The 20020-nt window shown below is 38.1% G+C and overlaps 1 protein-coding gene across 2 annotated transcripts in view; it reads left to right on the plus strand.

The window, feature by feature from the left end:
* The window catches only part of RASGRF2 (Ras protein specific guanine nucleotide releasing factor 2), a 140187-nt gene that overhangs the window by 87819 nt on the left and 32348 nt on the right, over window positions 1-20020 (plus strand). For both annotated transcript variants that reach the window (XM_075726430.1, XM_075726431.1), the window contains exon 17: window positions 1704-1793. In XM_075726430.1, coding sequence (XP_075582545.1) covers window positions 1704-1793 — 90 coding nt within the window. The remainder of the gene's footprint in view (window positions 1-1703; window positions 1794-20020) is intronic.

The following is a 20020-nucleotide window of genomic DNA, read 5'->3' on the forward strand; positions in this document are numbered from 1 at the left end:
CTTACTTCTCAGGTATTTTTTTTTTAAAGCCATTAGAATGTGAGTTACGCCAGTTAATTTGTATAGTAACAACAAGAGGCTTGGAAGAATATTGGGACTTTGGTATGATGAAATGGTCTTAAACAGATCGAGCAGAATGTGCCCAAGTTCAAGGCTGATATTAAATCAGTCCTATTCTGACAAAACTTTCAAGATGTTGACAAATTTTTTTTCAGCTACTAGAGGGACATATTTTGGGCACCATATGTAATCATGAAATACACAACACCCATTATTGTCAATGGAGAGTGACTGTGTCTGTTTCTTTGCATAACACTGAACGTTTACAGATGGTGTCACATTATTTGTTCCAAAATCTGAATAAACTGCTCAACTGAAGAGGAAAAGTGAGAGCTGGAGCTCCTCAAATAGCTGTTATGTGGCTCTTTGAAATCATTAGCAGAGCTGTGATCTACATCCATGAACGCTTAAAATGCTGCCATCTCCTACAAGCCAGATTTCTAGGTAGTTATTTCCTGCCTGGAATTAAAACAACAAAAACAGAGCAGAGTCTTCTCAACTGTTAATAAGTTGCTGAGACACTTTAATTTTAAACAGATAGTAATCTTCTGTTATTGGGCATGTTTATGGTGAGATGGCAAGATTTGGGAGTTGGAAACTGTGGGGAACAGTGCCATATTATCTGCATGAGATAGGGAAAGTTTGATAAATTGTGCAAAACTGTACTCATCCTAGGCAGTGACCTGGGAAAATACGTGAATCTAATTATCAGAAGTTGATTAATATGCTTAGTTTTCTAACATGAATTTTTGTTCAGCTTAATTTTCTATACCATTTTTTTTGTCTTTTTTTTTTCTTTTTCTGTTTGGTTACTGCTTGTTCCTCACCTTGGCAGTGTCTTAGACATTTCTTTCCATAGCAACATTAATTATACCAACCTGGAAATAAAACTTAAATCACAAATATGATTATGATATTTTAATTTTCCTTAATATAAAGTCTTCTGGCAATGTGTCCTGGTTTCAGCTGTGATAGAGTTAATTTTCTTCCTAGTAGCAGGAATAGTGCTCTGGTTTGGATTTAGGATGAGAATAATGCTGGTAACATGCTGATGGTTTAGTTGTTGCTAAGTACTGCTTATGCCAGTCAAGGACTTTTCAGCTTCCCATGCTCTGCCAGGTGCACAAGAAACTGGGAGGGGGCACAGCCAGAATAGTTGACCCAAACTGCCCAGAGGGCTATTCCATACCATATGGTGTCATGCTCAGTATATAAACTGGGGGGGGGTGGCCAGGGGCAGCGATGGCTGCTTGGGGAGGGGCTGGGTATCGGTCGGTGGGTGGTGAGCAATTGCACTGTGCATCACTTGCTTTGTATATTATCATTATTATTATTATATTGTTATTATTATCATTACCATTTTACTTTATTTCAATTATTAAACTGTTCTTATCTCAACCCAGGAATGTTTCTCACTCTTACTCCTCCGATTCTCTCCCCCATCCCACTGGGGCAGGGGGAGTGAGTGAGTGGCTGCGTGGTGCTTAGTTGCTGGCTGGGGCTACACCACGACACAATGAAAACATAAAATATTTGCAAAGTATAAACATTAGTGAAGATTTTGAGTATTATTGTTGCTTAACTTGAAAAATATGAAAAGTATGTAGAAGTTGTTAACTTTTCTCTGCCTGTTCCCATTACAGTACAGACTGCTGACAACAGCCACTGTTCAGTTTCTCCTGCTTCTGCTTTTGCTATTGCTACAGCTGCAGCAGGGCATGGGAGTCCACCAGGTGAGAGAAATCTGCTGTACAAAAGACAGGTAACAATAAGATACCTAGGTCTCAAAAGGTAAGTATTTCCTAAGAACATACTTATCTGAATCCTAAATAGCCACTGATTTGTTACTTTAATCTGCTGGTGTTTTGAATGAATCCTGCCCTTTGTGTGGACATTGCAGTACAGCATTCACAGATAATTGGAGCCTTGGCTTCCAGTTAAGTGGCCATTATGGAAATCTTTGTAATGTAACTCATTCAACTGAAAGTGGAATTGACCCATAAGAATGACTAGACCAGCTTAAGACAGACTGTTCAGGTACATCCACCCTGTTACATTTCCTGCTGTGGCAGTCTGGAAATTTTGGCTGATGAAGCAATTTATGTCACCAAAGAGTAAAATCATCTTTTAGGCTGTTTATATACCACCCTGTCCTGGGGAGCTGCCAGCAGCTGTCACCATGTCTACCTGAAGGAAGGAAAGGATGAGAATGTATTCAGAAATATCTTTTAGAACAAAACATGATACCTGACAAATGAGGACTACATACTATACCACATACCTTCAAGAAACTTGTGTTAGCTTTGTGCCTTTGTTTTGTGGACTCTAAGGAGTTTGTCAAACTATTCAGTGAGATTTTGAACTATCATGGTGTAAAACAATTATAGCTTTTCTTGCTGACTTAAATCAGAATTATATTTATCACCCCACATTTTCAGTTCATCAACTATTAGTTGAATTCTTGTATTCTGTCCTTAATATTTCTAGTCCAACCTATTACTGAAAGATTAAAATTTTACATATATGTAATCTGCTAAACATCTAGATCATATCTTTATTGTTTTTAGTTTTTTATATTCACTTACAATTTAAGATTTTATTTTGAAAGTGAGCTTTTTTATGTCCAAGGTAGGTATACATAAGAGCAGTTGTACTTAACTAAATTATTGCAAGTGTGTACTGTATAGTCCTTGGAAAGTAGCTACATTGTCTACTGACTGGAGGTATTTACTGTGACTTAAAATACTTGATTTAAGTTTTGAATTTGCTTAATGTCTTGCTGGTACCCTTTGACATATTAATATCTTCCACTAAGGAAGTCATGTCCTACGTCATGTTACAAATAAAAAGCAACTTTTTTTAAAGTCCACAAGATCACTTTCACTTTGCACTGACACACTTAAACTCACATCTTATTTTGATTATGTATGACAAAGCATAGTCCAACTGTAAATTAACACCTGCCCCTTTTCCATCATAACTGTTGGAATGTCAAGATGCTGCTTTGAAGACCCTAGTCTCAAAATCACTCATGAAATTCTATGAAAGTCAGTAAATCATCACCATTGATTTCAGTGGATTTTGTATTCACTCTGTCTGAAGTTCATAGAATCATAGAATCATAGAATTGTTTAGGTTGGAAAAGACCTTTAAGATCATCCACTCCAGCCATTAACATAACACTACCAAGTCCACCACTAAAACAATTAAGGGTAGAGTAATAATTTCATGTTTCCTGGCTTGGTGGCTGGGCTATTTTTTAATGAAAGTAAAAACTTGGAATCATTAAGGCTGGAAAGGACCTCTAAGATCATCAGTCCAATCATCAACCCAACACCACCATGTCTTCTAAACCATGTCCCAAAGTGTCATGTCTACCCATTTTTTGAACACTTCCAGAGATGGTGACTCCACCACCTCTCTGGGCAGCCTGTTCCAATGCTTGACTACCCTTTCTGTGAAGAAATTTTTCCTAATATCCAATCTAAACCTCCCCTGGCGCCGCTTGAGCCCATTTTTTGTCCTATTGCTAGCTACTTGGGAGAAGAGACCAACACCCACCTCACTACAGCCTCCTTTCAGGTAGTTGTAGAGAGCAATAAGGTCTCCCCTCAGTGCCCTCTTCTCCAGACCAGACAACCCCAGTTCCCTCAGCCACTCCTCATAAGACCTGCGCTCCAGACCCTTCACCAGCCTTGTTGCCCTTCTCTGGACACGCTCCAGCACCTCAATGTCTTTCTTGTATTGAGGGGACCAAAACTGGACACAGTATTCCAGGTGTGGCCTCACCAGTGCCGAGTACAGAAGGACAATCACTTTCCTGCTCCTGCTGGCCACACTATTCCTGACACAAGCCAGGATGCTGTTGGCCTTCTTGGCCACCTGGGCAAGTTGTGGTCATTTTCTTGATGAGTGAGTAGGCATCATGAGAAAATAATTTCTGGATAAACATAGATCAGTGCTCCTATTACTTATGTACCTCCTGTGGACACATTTTGCTTCATGAATTAATTCCTGTATGTTTACAAATTGTTCAAAAAATGCAGTAAGAGGAAAAAATACCTTTTTTCCCCACTGTGACCAATTCAATTAAAAACTACTGCTTTTGTATTGTTAAAAGCACAGATTTTCAATATTTATAATATTGAAGTATGAGAGAAAATAAAATCTACAAGTAATTGAATCAATCAATTGAAGGAATATCAAAGCATGGGGATGCTGAAAAAGGAAAAAACAACAGCCCTAATATTCTTAAGTACTTTTTTGTGTTGCCGTTTAAGCTAGTTCTGCGTACATGGTCATTCTCCTGGGTGATGTAAAAAACAACAAGAAGGTTCTGCAGCAAATCTGACAAGAAAAGTGTGTGGTGGGGAGTCTCAGGAGACTGAGCTGGAGCAAGGCTGTCTACCTGTAATCAATATGAAAATTCCAGGCTACAAACCACAGCTTACACAGCTGAATCACCTGTTTTGTAACTTGATGCAATTAATAATGGTAGAGATGGTTTTAAAGTTGCAGAGTCACGCAGTTCAAATTTGGGTAATTCAAATAATTTTATTTCTTCCCCATGTATATGTGGTTTTTTAAAATAACGCCTTTTTTTCCCAGTGGGCTTCTGTCTCATTCACTGCATAGGATGGACATTATCCCTCAGTGAATCAGGTCTGGGTAGTGAATAAGATTTATGGTTTTTTTTTCTTTTTTCAGTTGGTCCTCAGCCTCACCGCCACAGACATTGTGATGTATGCCATTTAATATACTCCTACATGGAACATAAATAGAACGGCAGGTGAAATTCACATTGCTAAATACTAAGTGATGTACATTAGGAAAAACAGTATGAGCTCTACACCTGAAAGGATGGGCTCTGTGCTGGACATTGTTCAGGACTGAGATCTGAGGATTACAATAGATAGTTCCATTAGACGATCTTAGTGCTCAGAAGGAGCCAAAAAGGTAAAGGAAACATCAGGAATTATTAGGAAAGGAACAGAGAACAAAGCAGAGAAGACCATTATGCTACTACAGTATAAATCCAGAATTTGCATGCCTATTGAAGACTATGTATAGTTGTGATACATCCTGTTTGAGATGAAGTGATGAGAACTAGAGAAGGTTGAGAGTTTGCAATCAAGGATGAGTGAAAGTATGAAATGGCTTCTGTGCATTTGAAGTTTAGAGAAGAGATGGAGGGTTGATGAGAAAGTTCTGTAAAATCATGGAAGTCATAGGGAGAGTTAGTAGGCATTTGTTGCTTTTTCTAATGCAAAAGGTAGGAGGCATCAGATGAATTTCATGAGGCCAAGGTTCAAAACAAACACAGATTTATGGTTCTTTGTGCAATGAATAGAAGGCCTGTGAGATTCTGTGGAGGGACTTTGTGAAGGGAAGAGCCTTACCCTGGTTCAAAAAGTGGACAGATCCCTGCAAGCGAGAGTCATCAGTACTTACTGGACCAGCAAACTAGAACAGGTTCGGGAGGTGAAATCAGTTGGAGGTTGTGGGAGGGTATTAGGAGGTAAGAGTCATCTCTTTTGTCATCTGTTCTCACTGTTCCCTGAAGCCTTCTGGCTTCTGGCCATTTTGTTTTGTTTTGGGTTTGTTTTTCAGGGTATGATCTTTATAGGTCTTCTCAGCTTTCCATCTTCCAGTTCTGACTGTTGAGGCAAGCAGGATAACAGACTCATTGGAAAGCCCTATAGTCACACACTCTACCAGAACAAAACATGAAGAATATTTAATCATCTCCTGTGAAGAGTGCTGGTCATAACATTTTATAATTGCTGTCACCATGCAATGATAAGTTTATATACTGATAAGTATGCAAAGCTGTCAACAGCTCTCCAAGGGCATATGATGGTTTTGCTTATCTTATGATAAGGACCTGGGGAAACGCTGCCTGTGTTGGTCTGGTCTGCAGGCTTCATGACTGCAAGTGGCTTGATGGGAAACCAAAGCTGAAAGACTTTTCAGTACTTTGGTCTGCTTTAGATATTGTTGCACTTTCCCCTTCAGATGCAGCCTGAGTGCAGTGCCTGTTGGCAATGTTTTCACACTGCTCCATCCCCACTGTGGGGGATGAGTGTTGTGCTTCAGGGACCTTGATAGTGGTTTTGGGACACCCTCATCTGTTGGGTTCATTTGTTATCTGGGGACACATGACGTGCACATGTAGGGCTAGCAGGGCCCTAAGAACAGCTCATTCTTGGGTTGCCCGACCACACCATGGGCTGCACTAGTTTATGAGCTGCTGAAAAGGATGTGATGAGCAAGATGGCATTGCTCTGCAGGATGCAGAGGTTCTGTAGGATATAGAACCTTTCTCTGAACCAGGAAGGTTCAGGTTCTTATGGTCTTCAACAGTTCTTTGTAACTTACTGGTTTCGTTGCCATTAATTTCAGTTATTTTACAGGTAGCTGCTTTTATGATGCCAAGCTATGCTTCTTGTCCTATTGTTTAGTCCATCTGTCTAGCTAAATATTAGTCTCTACATATCTTAAACATGCTTTTGTATGTTCTCTTCCAGAAAATTTGCATATTACTTGTTTATTTTAACAGCATGAAAAAGAGAAATAGAAATATGAAGTGAAAGTAAAGAAAGTCAAGGTGCACAGCTTGGTGCCTGCATGAATGATAATATGCACGGTAGGGATTAATAGAGCATGTTGTGTCTTTTACATGTCCTTTCTCTTTTGAGGGATGTGAAGGATGGCTGGATGGTTCATGGGTTGCTGCAGTTGTAGTGCTCTGTCACCATTAATAGGTTGCTGCACACCTTCACTCTTTTCCCAACTTATTAAAATAGGATAATAATACTAGCACATTCTATCATAGAAATGCAGAGGTCAAAGTCATCTTTATTCTGCAGTCTTACAGCTTTCTTTCATTGCAATAAAGCTCATTCTTCAGCAAGGGAAGAGAACAAAGTTATGCAAACATTATTCTCCAGAAGACTGAAAGGCATCCAGTTTTCATGACTGGATGTAAACTAGTACAAACTCAATCTGTGGATACAGGGACATGTATTCTTTACTTATTCATTACTATTCATGAGAATAGTGAAATGGTAATTCTCTCTCTTTGTCATTGCTCCTAGAACTTCTGTTCACTATGTGCTTCTCAGAGTGGTAGATAAGCCCTGACCAATCACAAACGTATGCCTGCTCAGAGGCATCAGTTACTTGAGCTGCTTCTTTCCCGCCTGTTCATATAGCTCTAGAAGATTAGTTCTTGATTTCTGCTTGAATCAGTGACAGCTTCCATAGACAAGACAGAGATTACCTAGCAGCTCTGTTCCAATGTCTACCTTACTCTTTTCCATATCAAAAAGTTCCTATAAAAATGTTAATGTTAATGGTCTCATCCTAATGAATGACCTGTAATCTCTTTTAGTTTTGCAGTGAGAATTAGGTAGTCTAATTAAGTGGAACTCCAGGGAGATGCAGTGAGCCTCATCTCTTCAGGAATGACTTCCTTCTCTTCTCTGAGCGTCTCTGTCACGTAGCCAGTGTCAAAAAAAGGAGTGAGACTGGCAATGTGGGAGAGGAACCTCCTGCCAAAATACTCACCAATCGTTTGTAGTTTTGCTACAAAAATCTTACAGATGTTACAGGAACTAAGTAACAGAAGTATAATCTACACAGCACCCACACAAACGCTAGGACTAGATAAAAACGATTTACATGGAAAAGTATTTCATCTGTACCTTGTGTAACTTGCAAATTTCCCTGGTTTATCTTTGTACAAATCTTTCAAATATGTTATGGCTTTTTTTTCTCCTTAACTTTTTATTTATGTCTGTTGTGCACAGAATCAGAGCACTATCTCAGGATGAATAAGATATCATGCACTGATTTTTAAATAAAAAACATCTTTTGGTGTTCATTTACTGAAACTGCTTACTCTGCATGCTGGTCCTCATACTTGTTAATACTCATGAACTATGAATGTATTCTGTGACTGGAAGAGATTCAAGCTTTACTTAAAATCTCTGAATAGTTGTATGGATGAAGCCAAATTAGCAAAATAATGCTTGTTGTTTTTGTAAATAATGAATAAAGTAAAAGTACTTACATAAACTTAGCAAATGTACAAATTTCTTCCCCACTAAGAACGTCTAACACAACTTGAAGAAAAATAGTTAATGTTAAATTGATAATTTTATTTTGAAATAGTTCTACTGAAGATGGGCTTCAAGGAGATTGTTTTGACAAAAATTTAAATTCAAGATCTAAATTGATCTTGTATACTCTTTATATTTTTTATATTCTTAGCAGATATACTGAATGAGCTTTGAGAAGCTTATTTCTTCCTCAACTCAAAGTAGAGACCAAAAATCTCCCACCGTGGAAAATAAATGTTAGACAAGAAGCAAATACTTAAACCCAAACAAAAGGATTGTTCCCTCATGAACATAGCAGCTTTATTTCAACAGCTCTGTCATTCAATTTTGAGCTGGGTACGTCAGCATTTCCAGTGTGCCGCATGCTTCAAAGCTGCCTTCCTCCTCCCACAGCATGCTGATCCATGCTGCAGAGAATGTACCATTTTTCACAAGAACAAGGTGACATATTATGGGAGAGGATGGGAGTGGGATGGAAGCTTGTGGTTGGCAGGAGGGCCTGGCTTCTTTAGTACAAGCATTTGTTTTTTAAAACACATGTGAAAGGGAGAGGAGAAAGTGAGAAAGAAGTAGGGAAAAAAGAGTCTTTGGGGGAGTATCTCTGACAAATATGATTTGCACGTAGGAAAATCTGCCCCATGCTAGCAAGGAGGAAAGATGGTTTTATTCTCTCTGATTTTAGTGATTTAAAGGAGCAATTAAAATAACAGCTTGAAGCTTTGAAGCATCTACACAAAAATGAATCGCTTATATACTATCCATTTCAATTAATTGTCTGCACATATCTCTGGTGCTAAGTTACCTTTGACTTGAGTTATTTATATGAATATTGTTCAGGAAAGAGAATTTTTCCTAAAGCTTCTGCATTTTGCAGCTTGTACCCTATCAAAGAACATTTCAAAAGATCTTGCAAATAATCAGCCTGCAAATCCTTTCTTATGCAGAGAAACTACAACCAGCTCCTTCTCTTTTCACAAATCCTCTCTGGTGGTTCAGAGAAGCAATCTTAATCTAAATTGCCCTTGGTTTTAGGCTAGCAAAACTGATCAGCCTGTTTACCAGATCATTTTCTGGTATCATCTGCTTTTCCATAGCCCTTACAATCTGTCTGCAGAAGTGATCAGACAGTCCTTTGCGGCTGCAGCATATTCTTAACAAAGCAAGCACAAAACCTGCTCCATTAATCTGCTAGCTGCAGCTGCTAAATGTAAGCAGTGTCTTCCTTCAAAGCAATTCAGTATGCATGGGCATTCAAAAGTGCCTCCTGGTGCCACTTCCACATGCTGCCACTGAGTAGTTTCCACTTTGACAATGCATCTGATGCAGTCTGTGTGTTCTGGATTGATAGTCCTGCAGTCATGTCACTGCCTATGGAGCGATCAAGTTCCTTTCTTAATCTTAAACTTTGCATAAAAAGTTAGTTATATGCTAATTTCCACTGATAATCCATTATGCATTAGTGTGTTAATTATATGCTTGTTCTGCATTAGTGATGGAAAAGATGTACAGAGGGAAGTGTGTAATGCTTTTACAGTATAAATGTCTGATTTATTTTGACTTGGCTATTTTTGTATTCTTGATCACTGCCTGAGATAAATCATTGTAGGCTCTTCTGTACTTTGTTTGACCACTTCTGATGTAAAGCTGCCAAACCTCAATTGTAGAGCAACTGAATGCAGTTGAGGATAAACAGTGCGGAAATGCTTATGCAAAAGTGTCAACTTTTAAGAGCCAGTGACTGCTGTGGAAGTGTCACCTCCAGGAGCCACTGAGATGAATACAGCAAGTCCTCATCTCCTCAGAGGTACTGTAGGAGTTTGTCTGCCATAACATACCCCAACTGTAACAGCAATTACAAATATAAATGGACTTTTGTAAATTACAGCTGTGGTTTCCAGAATGACATATCTCTTGAAAGTTGCAAAAGCACTGAAGTTGACCCAGATGAGTCCTGTGAGCTCTCAGTCTGACACACTTTATCCTGCTTGATTACTGTCACAATATTAGATGAAAAAAAATTAGCTAAAAGTAATAATTCAAGTTGCATAGAGATCCAGATTACACAGTGGGTCATGTGTAGGCCTTTGTATTCTCATAAATCAGGCACAGATTGATTAAGGCTGACTGCTTGTTTTAAAAGGCCAAAATTAGCATGAGAAAGTTTCACAAAAGTTTTTAGTGAGAGCTGCTTAGCTTATTTTAGGTTGTGACCAGTAGTGCTATTCTGCAGTCATTCAAACTACTTGCAGCTCCCAGTGTGACAATATTTTTGTTTTGTTTGTTCTGGCATAAGGACTAATTGGAGTAATGGAATAACACAGCTTGTGCCAAATGATACAAGGGAGTTCACAACGTATGTGCATGTTTGTGTGTCCGTGTGTCTGTAGTTACATGTGTGACTGTGCCAAGAGGAGGCACTGTAGCTGTACATACTGCTGCCAGGTGCATTCAGCACTTATGCTGAATAATGTGTCTTGGAGATGTACCATGCAAAATAATGAAGGCATACACCCCCAGTGGGATCCCGTTCATCCCTGAAATGGAAAAGCATGTAGAAACATACATTATGCTTTAAACAGATACAGTATTTCCTTGGTTGTCACTGTCTTGCACACAGATTGATGTGAGTATGTAGTTTCACATTCAACAGTATCAGCTGTACTGTTCAGGGACTATTTCCCTAATTCTGAACAGAGGAATAATAATGTGGCATTACACTGTTATGTTTCTTGAGACAGAAATTCTGGAGTAGGCAGCTGAGTTAGTATGTAATTTGGTAAAGATTAGAATTAAGCAAGGTTTGTAAGGGAAATTATTACTTTATTTTTTCCATTGTGAGAGGGTAGGCAGAGAGAGATTTCCTTGGTATGATGAATGTTACGTGAAAGGCAAGAGGTATCTGATGGTGATGTCAAGATAGATTCTACATTATGTGGATAGCCGGGTAATGCACTTCTGTGTTGTGCTGTACTGAATGCTTCAAATTACATCCGTGGTTACAAGCCAACCTTTGGAAAGGTATATATTGCTTTCTCACTTTGTACGTAAGTATCCATGTCTAAAGCAAAACCAGAAAATGTGTGTCTTTTCCTGGTTGATATTACTATGCCATAAACATTGCTATTAGTAATAGTTACAGTAATTTTGCACTCCAGTAATTTCCTGGGTTATAACATCTCACTCCCTGTAGTGGAAAAGCTTTGTGGAACTTTCTTCTTATGAATCCAGACCAGAAAGAAAAAAATTGTTATGGTGATAACCCAATCAATAACCAAGATGCAAAGAATTTCATCCTTTTGAATCTGCAGCTTATCCCAGTGGAACTGCTCTTCACAGAAGTAAACTGGCACAACTGGGTCACAAGTATCAAGGAGACTGTTTCTAAGCAGTTCGAAGCAGACTTTAATTTTAACTGTACTTCTTCAGGTCATGGGTTCCCACATGGAACTTCAAAATTGAATTTCAGGGCATCTAGCCTCCTGTCAGAGATATAGGATATCATCAAATCAGTGAAATCATTGTTTCAGGCATGCTTATCAATGCTGCATGTGTTGTGATACTCCCCAGTCCCCCCTTTCTATCAGGGATCCAAGATGCTTAGTTCCAAGAAAGAAAAGAGTTGGTATAGGATTTGTTATCTTCCCCTGATCCTTTACACAGGACAACCAAGGTTTTTTACTTGTCATTTTTGTTTGGCTAATGGCTCTAGCCAGGAACTGGGAAAGAGTACTAGTTCCCTCTTGGGAACACATTTTAATGAGATTTCCAGATCAGTTTATGCAGATTCAGGGAGCTTTGAGAAGCATTGGGACCTGAACACAGAACTGCCTTGGAGTTCCCTATTTCGATTAAAAAAACTCCAGGTGGGAAATACTCATTGACCTACTCTACAGCTGACACTGCTCTCTGTCAAAAAAAGGTTGTGTGACAAATAACTGCTGGTGTAGACCAACCTGCTTTCCTTCCTGGTGGCTGGAGGGTTGTCAGGAGTTGCCCAGATGTCATTACCAAACCTAGAGGTCGCCAGCGCAAATGTTGCGACCAACCCACTGGGCTGGCTGTGGGGTTTGGGGTGTGTGATGTGTGGGGTCAATGCAGGCTGATGGCAATGCCCCAGTGGAGAGGCAAACTTACTTTCTGTTCCAGGCTGCATTTTTAACACTCATTCACCAGCCTGCTTTTATGAGACATTTGTGTATGTTTTCTCCTGCCAGAGGATATTTTACTGGGAAATCGGTAGTGAAATGAAAATAGAGATTAAAACTAATTTGTTTGGAATCTGCCTTCTAATTCAATAACCCTGAATGTTATTCCTTTCCTCTGAATATTCACCTACTCTGTAATGCATTTGAATAGACTTCTATTTTTGTTCCTGAATTAGGAGCCCTTTGAATTTAAGAAAATTGTTGCTTAGCAATTTTAGGTAACTGGCTAAGCATTCGTGTTCAAATTGAGTTGAATCTCCCCTTGCAGTTTTCTTAGAGCAATAGATTTGAATTAAAACAATTACTTAAAAGTTAAGGTTAGTTTTGTCTTAAGTGATCTCTGCTCTGGGGACTTAAGAGCCCGGGGAAAATGATGATTCTTTTTCACTTTAGGAGAAATTTAGGATCCCCCTTTTTTTATGTGTTCCTCTCTCTTGAATTAATTTCTTATTCTAGTTTATTAGAGGAGCTGACTACTCTGGAAAAAAATATTTGCACTGGACATTTCCTGAGTTACAACACTGTGAACCATGTGTTTCCTGACCCATTGTACTAAGTCCTGAGCAGCTGCAGGGAAAACGCTCTGTTTCATAGACTCGTGCAACCAAACCAGCACTGAGAGAAAAATTCCTTCTTCATCGAAGAAAGGAGACTAGTATAGTCCCTATTCCTGCCCCCTAAAAATGGGTCACCACAATCCTGCTGCTATTGATTTGGTGGGATATGTTGAATATGTATTTTCTGGTGCTTTAGCTGAGCTTCCCTGGCAAGCTCTTAGGTGATATCTCCCTCTGCTCTCCTAAGCTGAGAGGGGGAGAAGCTGGAATGAAGCTGTGACCACTGCATGCAGGAAACAAGCCCTAGTATTTTGACATTGCAAGTCAGGGAGTATGACCAAAAGGTCTAGGTTCATAATGAGGACAGGTTTGTTTAGATTCCCTGTTATCTTCTTCACATTTGAGGCACCCAATGGTGTGTGTGGGGTGCGGAGAGAAGTTTTGAGAGCATTTTGTTGTGGGTTTCCCCCCCACCCCCCAGGCCTAAGTGTTGCTTGCATAATTAATATTTGTTTATGCTACTGTTGAGTTGCTTGATTTGTGGCCCAGTTGTAAATGGTCTGGAAACTGCTTATGAGCTGGACGTTTTCTTCAGAGATTTTCTTGTTGACTGTTATGCATCCTGCCAATTTTTATTTTGCATGACAGTCAACTCTGTTCACAGATGGTCTGAAAAATGATACATTTGGCTCTTTGCAATTATCACCTCCTTTCCATTTAACCTTCACTCCTATTGTCATAAAAAACCTGAATAATTTTGCAAACTACTTCCTTTAGCTTATGTAAAAAGCCCAGACCAACTAAAGGAAAAAATTCCAAAAGCATTTTTTGCGTTTTTCTGTTTCTAGCTGTACATTGTCATAGACTTTATTTTAACCTTTCCTTTGTGGCAGGGCACACTGAGCATTTTAAAGGTCTGAAAGCTTACTTTGAATAGTTCTTGAAAAGACTGTGAGTGTTATGCAAAAAAGATCTGCTAAACGTTTCATATTACTGATAGAGCAGGTTGAGAGTATAGACAATGTGTAATTAAAGAAATCAAGAGCTAGAGATCACTTGAACTGCAGAGATACATCAGCAGGTAAAAATTGTTTATATGTTCCCTGAAGACTAAGAGACATAGCAGGAACATAGGCAAACGCACTTGGCTGATGTACAAATTTGAAGAAATATCAACTGCAGTGTTGCCATTCTTGTCATTATTCATGGAAAATAATTCAAACATTACTGCAGTAAAAACCTAGTGTCTAAGATGTACTAAAACAGTCACAAATATAATTTTTAAGGTAGGCTATTCAAAAAGGCTTTTCTTCTTTGTCAGTTGTTTGCTATAGTTCTTTTGTATAAATAAGACATAGGAAAAAATTCTGCTGTCACATTGCACATTTGTCATGATATTCTGCAATCTGTAAATACAATTGGCAACAACAGCCTTTGAAATTCAGGATCTATTCTTTTCTAGAGATATATCTATAAATAAAGGCACAAGATTTGGATGGTTTAGCCTAAGACTTCACTAGAAAAATTGGACTAGGAGTTTACACACGCATACATACACATACACTTCTTGTGTGCAAACAAATATGATTTTGAAGATGTACGCAGGTACACCAAAATTTAGCATTTGGTTTTGGTAATGACATTAACTCTTCATTGGCTCTCTTTGCTGTTGCTGAAAGAAGAAAAGAATAAGAAGTTGCCCAGTGGTAATGGAGTTGCTGCTACTTACAGTTGTGGAAAATGCATCCTACAAAGTGCAGTAGTCTAAAGCTATTGATACTCATTCCCTGTGTGGTTACAACACACATAAGTCCTAGTGCACACACATGTTGGTTTTCTTCTCTCTACAGTGGAGGAGTGAACAATGCTATTTTCTCTGAACTCATGTATTTATCACAATATGCCAAAAATACAAATGCAATATTGTATTGTTGCTGAATTTTAGTAAAGCAAAATGCAGACTCTTTGGTGGTTTTTACTTCTAAGATGAGTTATGGACTTTTAATAACAAGTTGTGTAACTTGTAACTGCAAGTATGTTTTCAGTGTTAGGCAATTTTTAAAGATTTTCTTCCAAATGTGAAACTCTGATATGGTCTCCCAAAAGAATATCTCTATTTAAAAAACAGAAATCCCAAGACTGTATGCCAGTTATATCTATAGCAGTAATCCTGGTTTTAAGAATTTTTAATGGACAAATTTTCAAATTTGAACAGTTCTTTGAGTTTAAAGGAATATTTTCATTCTTTGTGGTACTCATGTTTTAACCATATAATCTCATAGATTATCGTAATTCTCAGAGCAACCTCAGTGTTATTATTAGGAGTTAGAATAGTGTCTTGATCTTAAGCATTTTCTTTAGACACTTTTCATTTTTTCCCATCCATTAAACTAAAATCATTTTGCTGGACTGATATATTTTTAGGCTTCTGGATTTAGTTCAAGTTTACAGCATAATCATGACATAACTGCTTTATCTCAATGTTGTGTTCTTTAAATTAGTCTCATTAGAAAAAGCCTTTCTAAAGCAAAAAGTCATTTAAAAATAGTTTACCAACCTTTCCCTTAAATACTTTACAGAAATTAAACACAGTCACTATAGCTCTATCTGTGTTACACTATTGGACATCAGCTGGTGCATATGAATCCACGGGTTTTACCTTACTAAGACTATAATCCCTTGACTTGATTTGATAGTTAGATTGTATTTGTGGAGGAGGCTTTAGGCAGAAGAATCAAATACATACTTGGAATTATTTCTGACGTGGGTGGTTACAACAGGGATTTTCAGCGGCATATTTCTTAGAACAAAATTATTTCATATGTCCCAAGGACCAGTGAAAGTGAAATTAAAAGCTGAAATGCATTGGATACTTGATTTCTTCTGCTTTTTAATAGTCACTTCTTCTGATAACACTTTGTGAAATAAACTCAAACCCTGGCATAGTGAACAATTAAATATGCCTCTTCTTTAAATAGAGGTAGCCAAAAAGATCATGACTAGACTTGATAGGTCCTACTTTCAAGCCTCATCCTGCTCGTATGACCTGTTCCATTATAAATCTGAAAACACACATTTGATAATTACTAAAAAAAAAAAGGAAGAACTGTATTATTGATCAAATATGCTATTCTGTACATAGCGAGTTGGAGTTCATCATCTTTATGCTTCTTTTCATCTCAGTTAATATAGTCTTCTTTTCCAGCTCTGCCATTGTTCAGATGGCTAGTGTATGGCAATCTGAAATCATAATTAAAGAAATGAAAAGGAGAGCAGGATCACTGGCAGTTTAGATTTCTTATCAATATTAGGCTACTTGCACTCTGACACATTTCTGTGAAAATGTGTAAAACCCAGACACTTGCCTGAGAATGTATGACCAATAAAGGTGGGTATCTTTAAACAGTCATCCAAATTTTTTTAGGTATGTGAAGGAAAATTTTTTATAATTAGTTTTTTGTGCTGCATATATATTGGGAAAGCTTTTCTTCCATGCTGCATATATTGGAGAGGCTTTTTCAGTTTTAATCTGTGGATGAAAACTGCTCTGCTCTGACCCTGGGTTTGTATTTATTCTTTATCCAGGTCAAAAAGTAACATTGATATTTGCCAAGCCTGAGCTTTCAGGATTTGAGCCAGACTGAATCATGAAACTGGCCTACAACTCATAAGCATATTCATCATCAGAAAAAAAAACAAAACAAAACAAAACAAAACAAAACAAAACCCACAAGACAGAGAATTACATTTGACTCTTTTTTTGGTTATTTGTCATCTGTTTTGTGAACCATGGATGTTCCCCTTCCACCTCCCTGGGACTCTGTGAGGTTTGCTGTGACCTCCTCAAAGGCTGGAGTGCAATTTGCTCCTACGTTAGGTGCTAACGCAGATTCATTGCATGATTCCAGAGTATTTCAGTGAAAGTGACATGTAAAATCTTTTTCTGAAATGAAGTTTTTTGCTAAGAAAGACACCAGAAACTTGTTGAAGTCACTCTTCACAACTTCAAAAAACTCACCTCTAAATCTTGTGAACAGAAATCATTTTTTGCACAGATAAACCCTTAAGAATAGATGTATCATCAAAATTTTTGTCAACTTTTGTCATTACTGTGGTCGGGAATCGTGTGCTGCTGTATTAATGCAGAAAAAATTAAATACAGAGAATACAGTTATTGTAACTAGACTGAGTTTTTGACATCTCAAAATAGAAAAGCAAATGTGCATCATTTAATTTCTTTAACATATACAGTGCAGAATTTAACGTAATGCAAATGTTCCTCTTGGGCGGGGTAGATTTTAAAGAAGAAATAATTGCTGATAGAGTCAGGTTTGTTCAGCAGAACAAGAAAAAGCAGGGCAGGATTTTGCTATAGGGTCTTCTTAGCAGCTTTTGAGGAGAGGGTCTGTTCTCTGTCTCACACTGACATGGAATGAGATCTTTGGATCTAGTCCTGCATGCAGCAATTCCAAAAGTGGAAACACTGACACATAGTACCTGCAGACATTGATTGCCTGTGGTTTTTTGCTTTATGAATGGGGTAGATAATGACCTCTACCACTCAAAATTGCTTTAGACTTTCACATAAGAAGAACAATCTATGTACAAGGTATTGTCATAATTTAATCTGGTTTTGTCTGCAGGTGTTGCGATTTATGTCTATTCAGCACCTTTTTTTTAATCTTTGGTGATAGTGGAAGCTATAAAAATACTAGTTTTGATTACAGTGCACATAAGAAAAACATCTGAAGTGGAAACTATATTTTGCATAATATAATCTGAAGACAAGTATATGAACAGAGTGATTAAATTGTATTGAAAGAAGTAATTCACTGAAACTAGCAATGCTGGCAGGTTAACACTGTGTTTGACAACCTGTGGTAAATGTTCTGCATCACCGTTATGTGAAGAAACTATTTGTAGAAGCAGTACATATTAATCTCCACAGATACTGGGCAAAAACATTACTTGAAAATAGCACTCACTGAAGCAGATGCCCACTAAGATTATTAATGATTAGAAATACTACTGCTATTTCTCAGGTAGAAAGATTGCTTCCTTCAGGAGAGAAACAGATACTCATCATGAAGTGTTTCAGGTTATTTCACCATGGGGTCTGTATGTGGGCAGTTTGATCCAGAATCCTAATTAAAACATTTCAAAGGTTGGCATCCTGCTAGATGGGACCCTTCACCTCTCTTCTCTCCTGGAGCCACAGTGAAAATTAACTTAGAAGAAATCATGCCTACTTCACCGCTGATTCAAGTGAAATGTGTGTAGTTAGCCCCCAAACTGCTCAATGCCAAGGGTAACACACTATGGGAAAGATCACTTCAAAATTGCCCCTTTTAAAGGTTCTTTCCACAAGCATTTGCTTCTGGATATGAAGCTAGATGAAATTTTATCTGATCAGATATGGCTATTTTGTTATTTTTTCAACCCACCTAGATTTATAGCCTAAGAGTGCCTCCAAGTCCGTGTCATGAACAAGAGAGATATGCTAGGGACTGTATAATCAGAGTTAAAAACTGTTCCTAGCCCCTAAATGGGTAGGAAAAGTATGTGGGGAATAATAGAGCAGATGCAGCAATGCTAAAAGGTTAACTGGAAACTGTTTGGTAGGATGCTCTCTGAGATATGCCTTAGAGGTGTGATGAAACCCTTGTTCCTTGCAGATCAACATCTGACCTGAAGCCTTGGTTCCCAGTTCTAGGGTGTGGGTCAGCACCCTTTCTTCTACCTGCCCATTAGGGTTAAACCACAACAAAATTTCATCTTGCATACTTTGCGTAGTCATGTAGTGCAGGTCCAGTTTCACACTTACACATGGATGGGCGGAGCAGGTGATGTATGACCTAGCAAGGTTCTGGCTGTCACCTCTTTTTTTGCAGTAGGTGAGATAGCTTGGAGTTCCTCCTAGAGTAGCACCACCGTTACCTGTTGCAAAACTAGATGGGTTTGGAGGATTTAGGTTACCTTTTGCAGCATGGACAGCAGCAGACACATGGGTTATCTGTAAGAGGCTACATGACGGTGCAGAATGTAAGCTTATATACTGGGGTCTTTAAAATATGCATAGACAAGGAGGCTATGGATATGGAATAGTTGCAGTTGTCATGGTGGCTCAGGGTTTTGTTTGGAGTTATAGTAGGAGAGGATTAGGTGGGCAGAAAGAGAGAGGAGGAAGTAAACAGCAGCAGTAAAGCTGATGTATTGGAAAGAATTTGCATTGTGAAAAGTGCAGGAAACACTGATGGCACCACCAAAGTTCACTGATGCCTGCTTAGATAGCTTCTGTAGTGGCTCCATCAGATCTTAGTCTGGTTATCTCCCCTTTGCAGTTTCTGTCCCAAAGTCCATGTGGCTTTGAAAATTAGGAGGAGCAAAACCGATGCTAGCCAGGAACTTGGTTTTGCATGTTTCTGCTTCTGTATTACTGCAGCTGTAGTAATAAGTTTTTATTGGGATTTTTTTTTTTTAGTGTTTTGTTTAGACCTTTTCTATCAAAGTTAGAAAACCAAAAAGTAACAATGCTTACTGATCTTACTTATTTGCAGCTGACATTTTTTCTATTTTTTCTGAATTTTGTAAGATTTGGAATTAATGCCACTCTTCTGTGCAATTTGAATGGTCTTGGAACCTTTTCTCTTACATCTTTTCACCTTTTGGTTAATGAGAAGATCTATTCAGTGGCTGTAAGAACTACTGAGATTTCTTTTGCTTTCACCTTCAATATTCACTAACTTTTCTTTAGGTTAATAACATGACATGATTTTCTTAGTATCAGGAATTATGCAATCCAGCGCTTTAAATGGTGGGGTTTTTAGCTGTTGCCATACTGACTGGAAGGGAGCTGACACATAGGTTTTGAATAGATTTGCTGGTATCTATCTATGTATAACTTTACACTTGTATAGTCTTCTGATATATAGGTGAATAGATTAAAAAAAAAAGGTGGCTATTGTCTATATTTTTAATGAAAATATCATGTAGATAAATCCACTTAAGCTTATCTAGTCAATAGTAGTGGTTATTAAATAACTTCTAATTTTGAGACTAATCTAATTAATCTGTG

The sequence above is a fragment of the Pelecanus crispus genome, chromosome Z (assembly GCF_030463565.1).
Source record: "Pelecanus crispus isolate bPelCri1 chromosome Z, bPelCri1.pri, whole genome shotgun sequence".
NCBI lineage: Eukaryota > Metazoa > Chordata > Aves > Pelecaniformes > Pelecanidae > Pelecanus > Pelecanus crispus.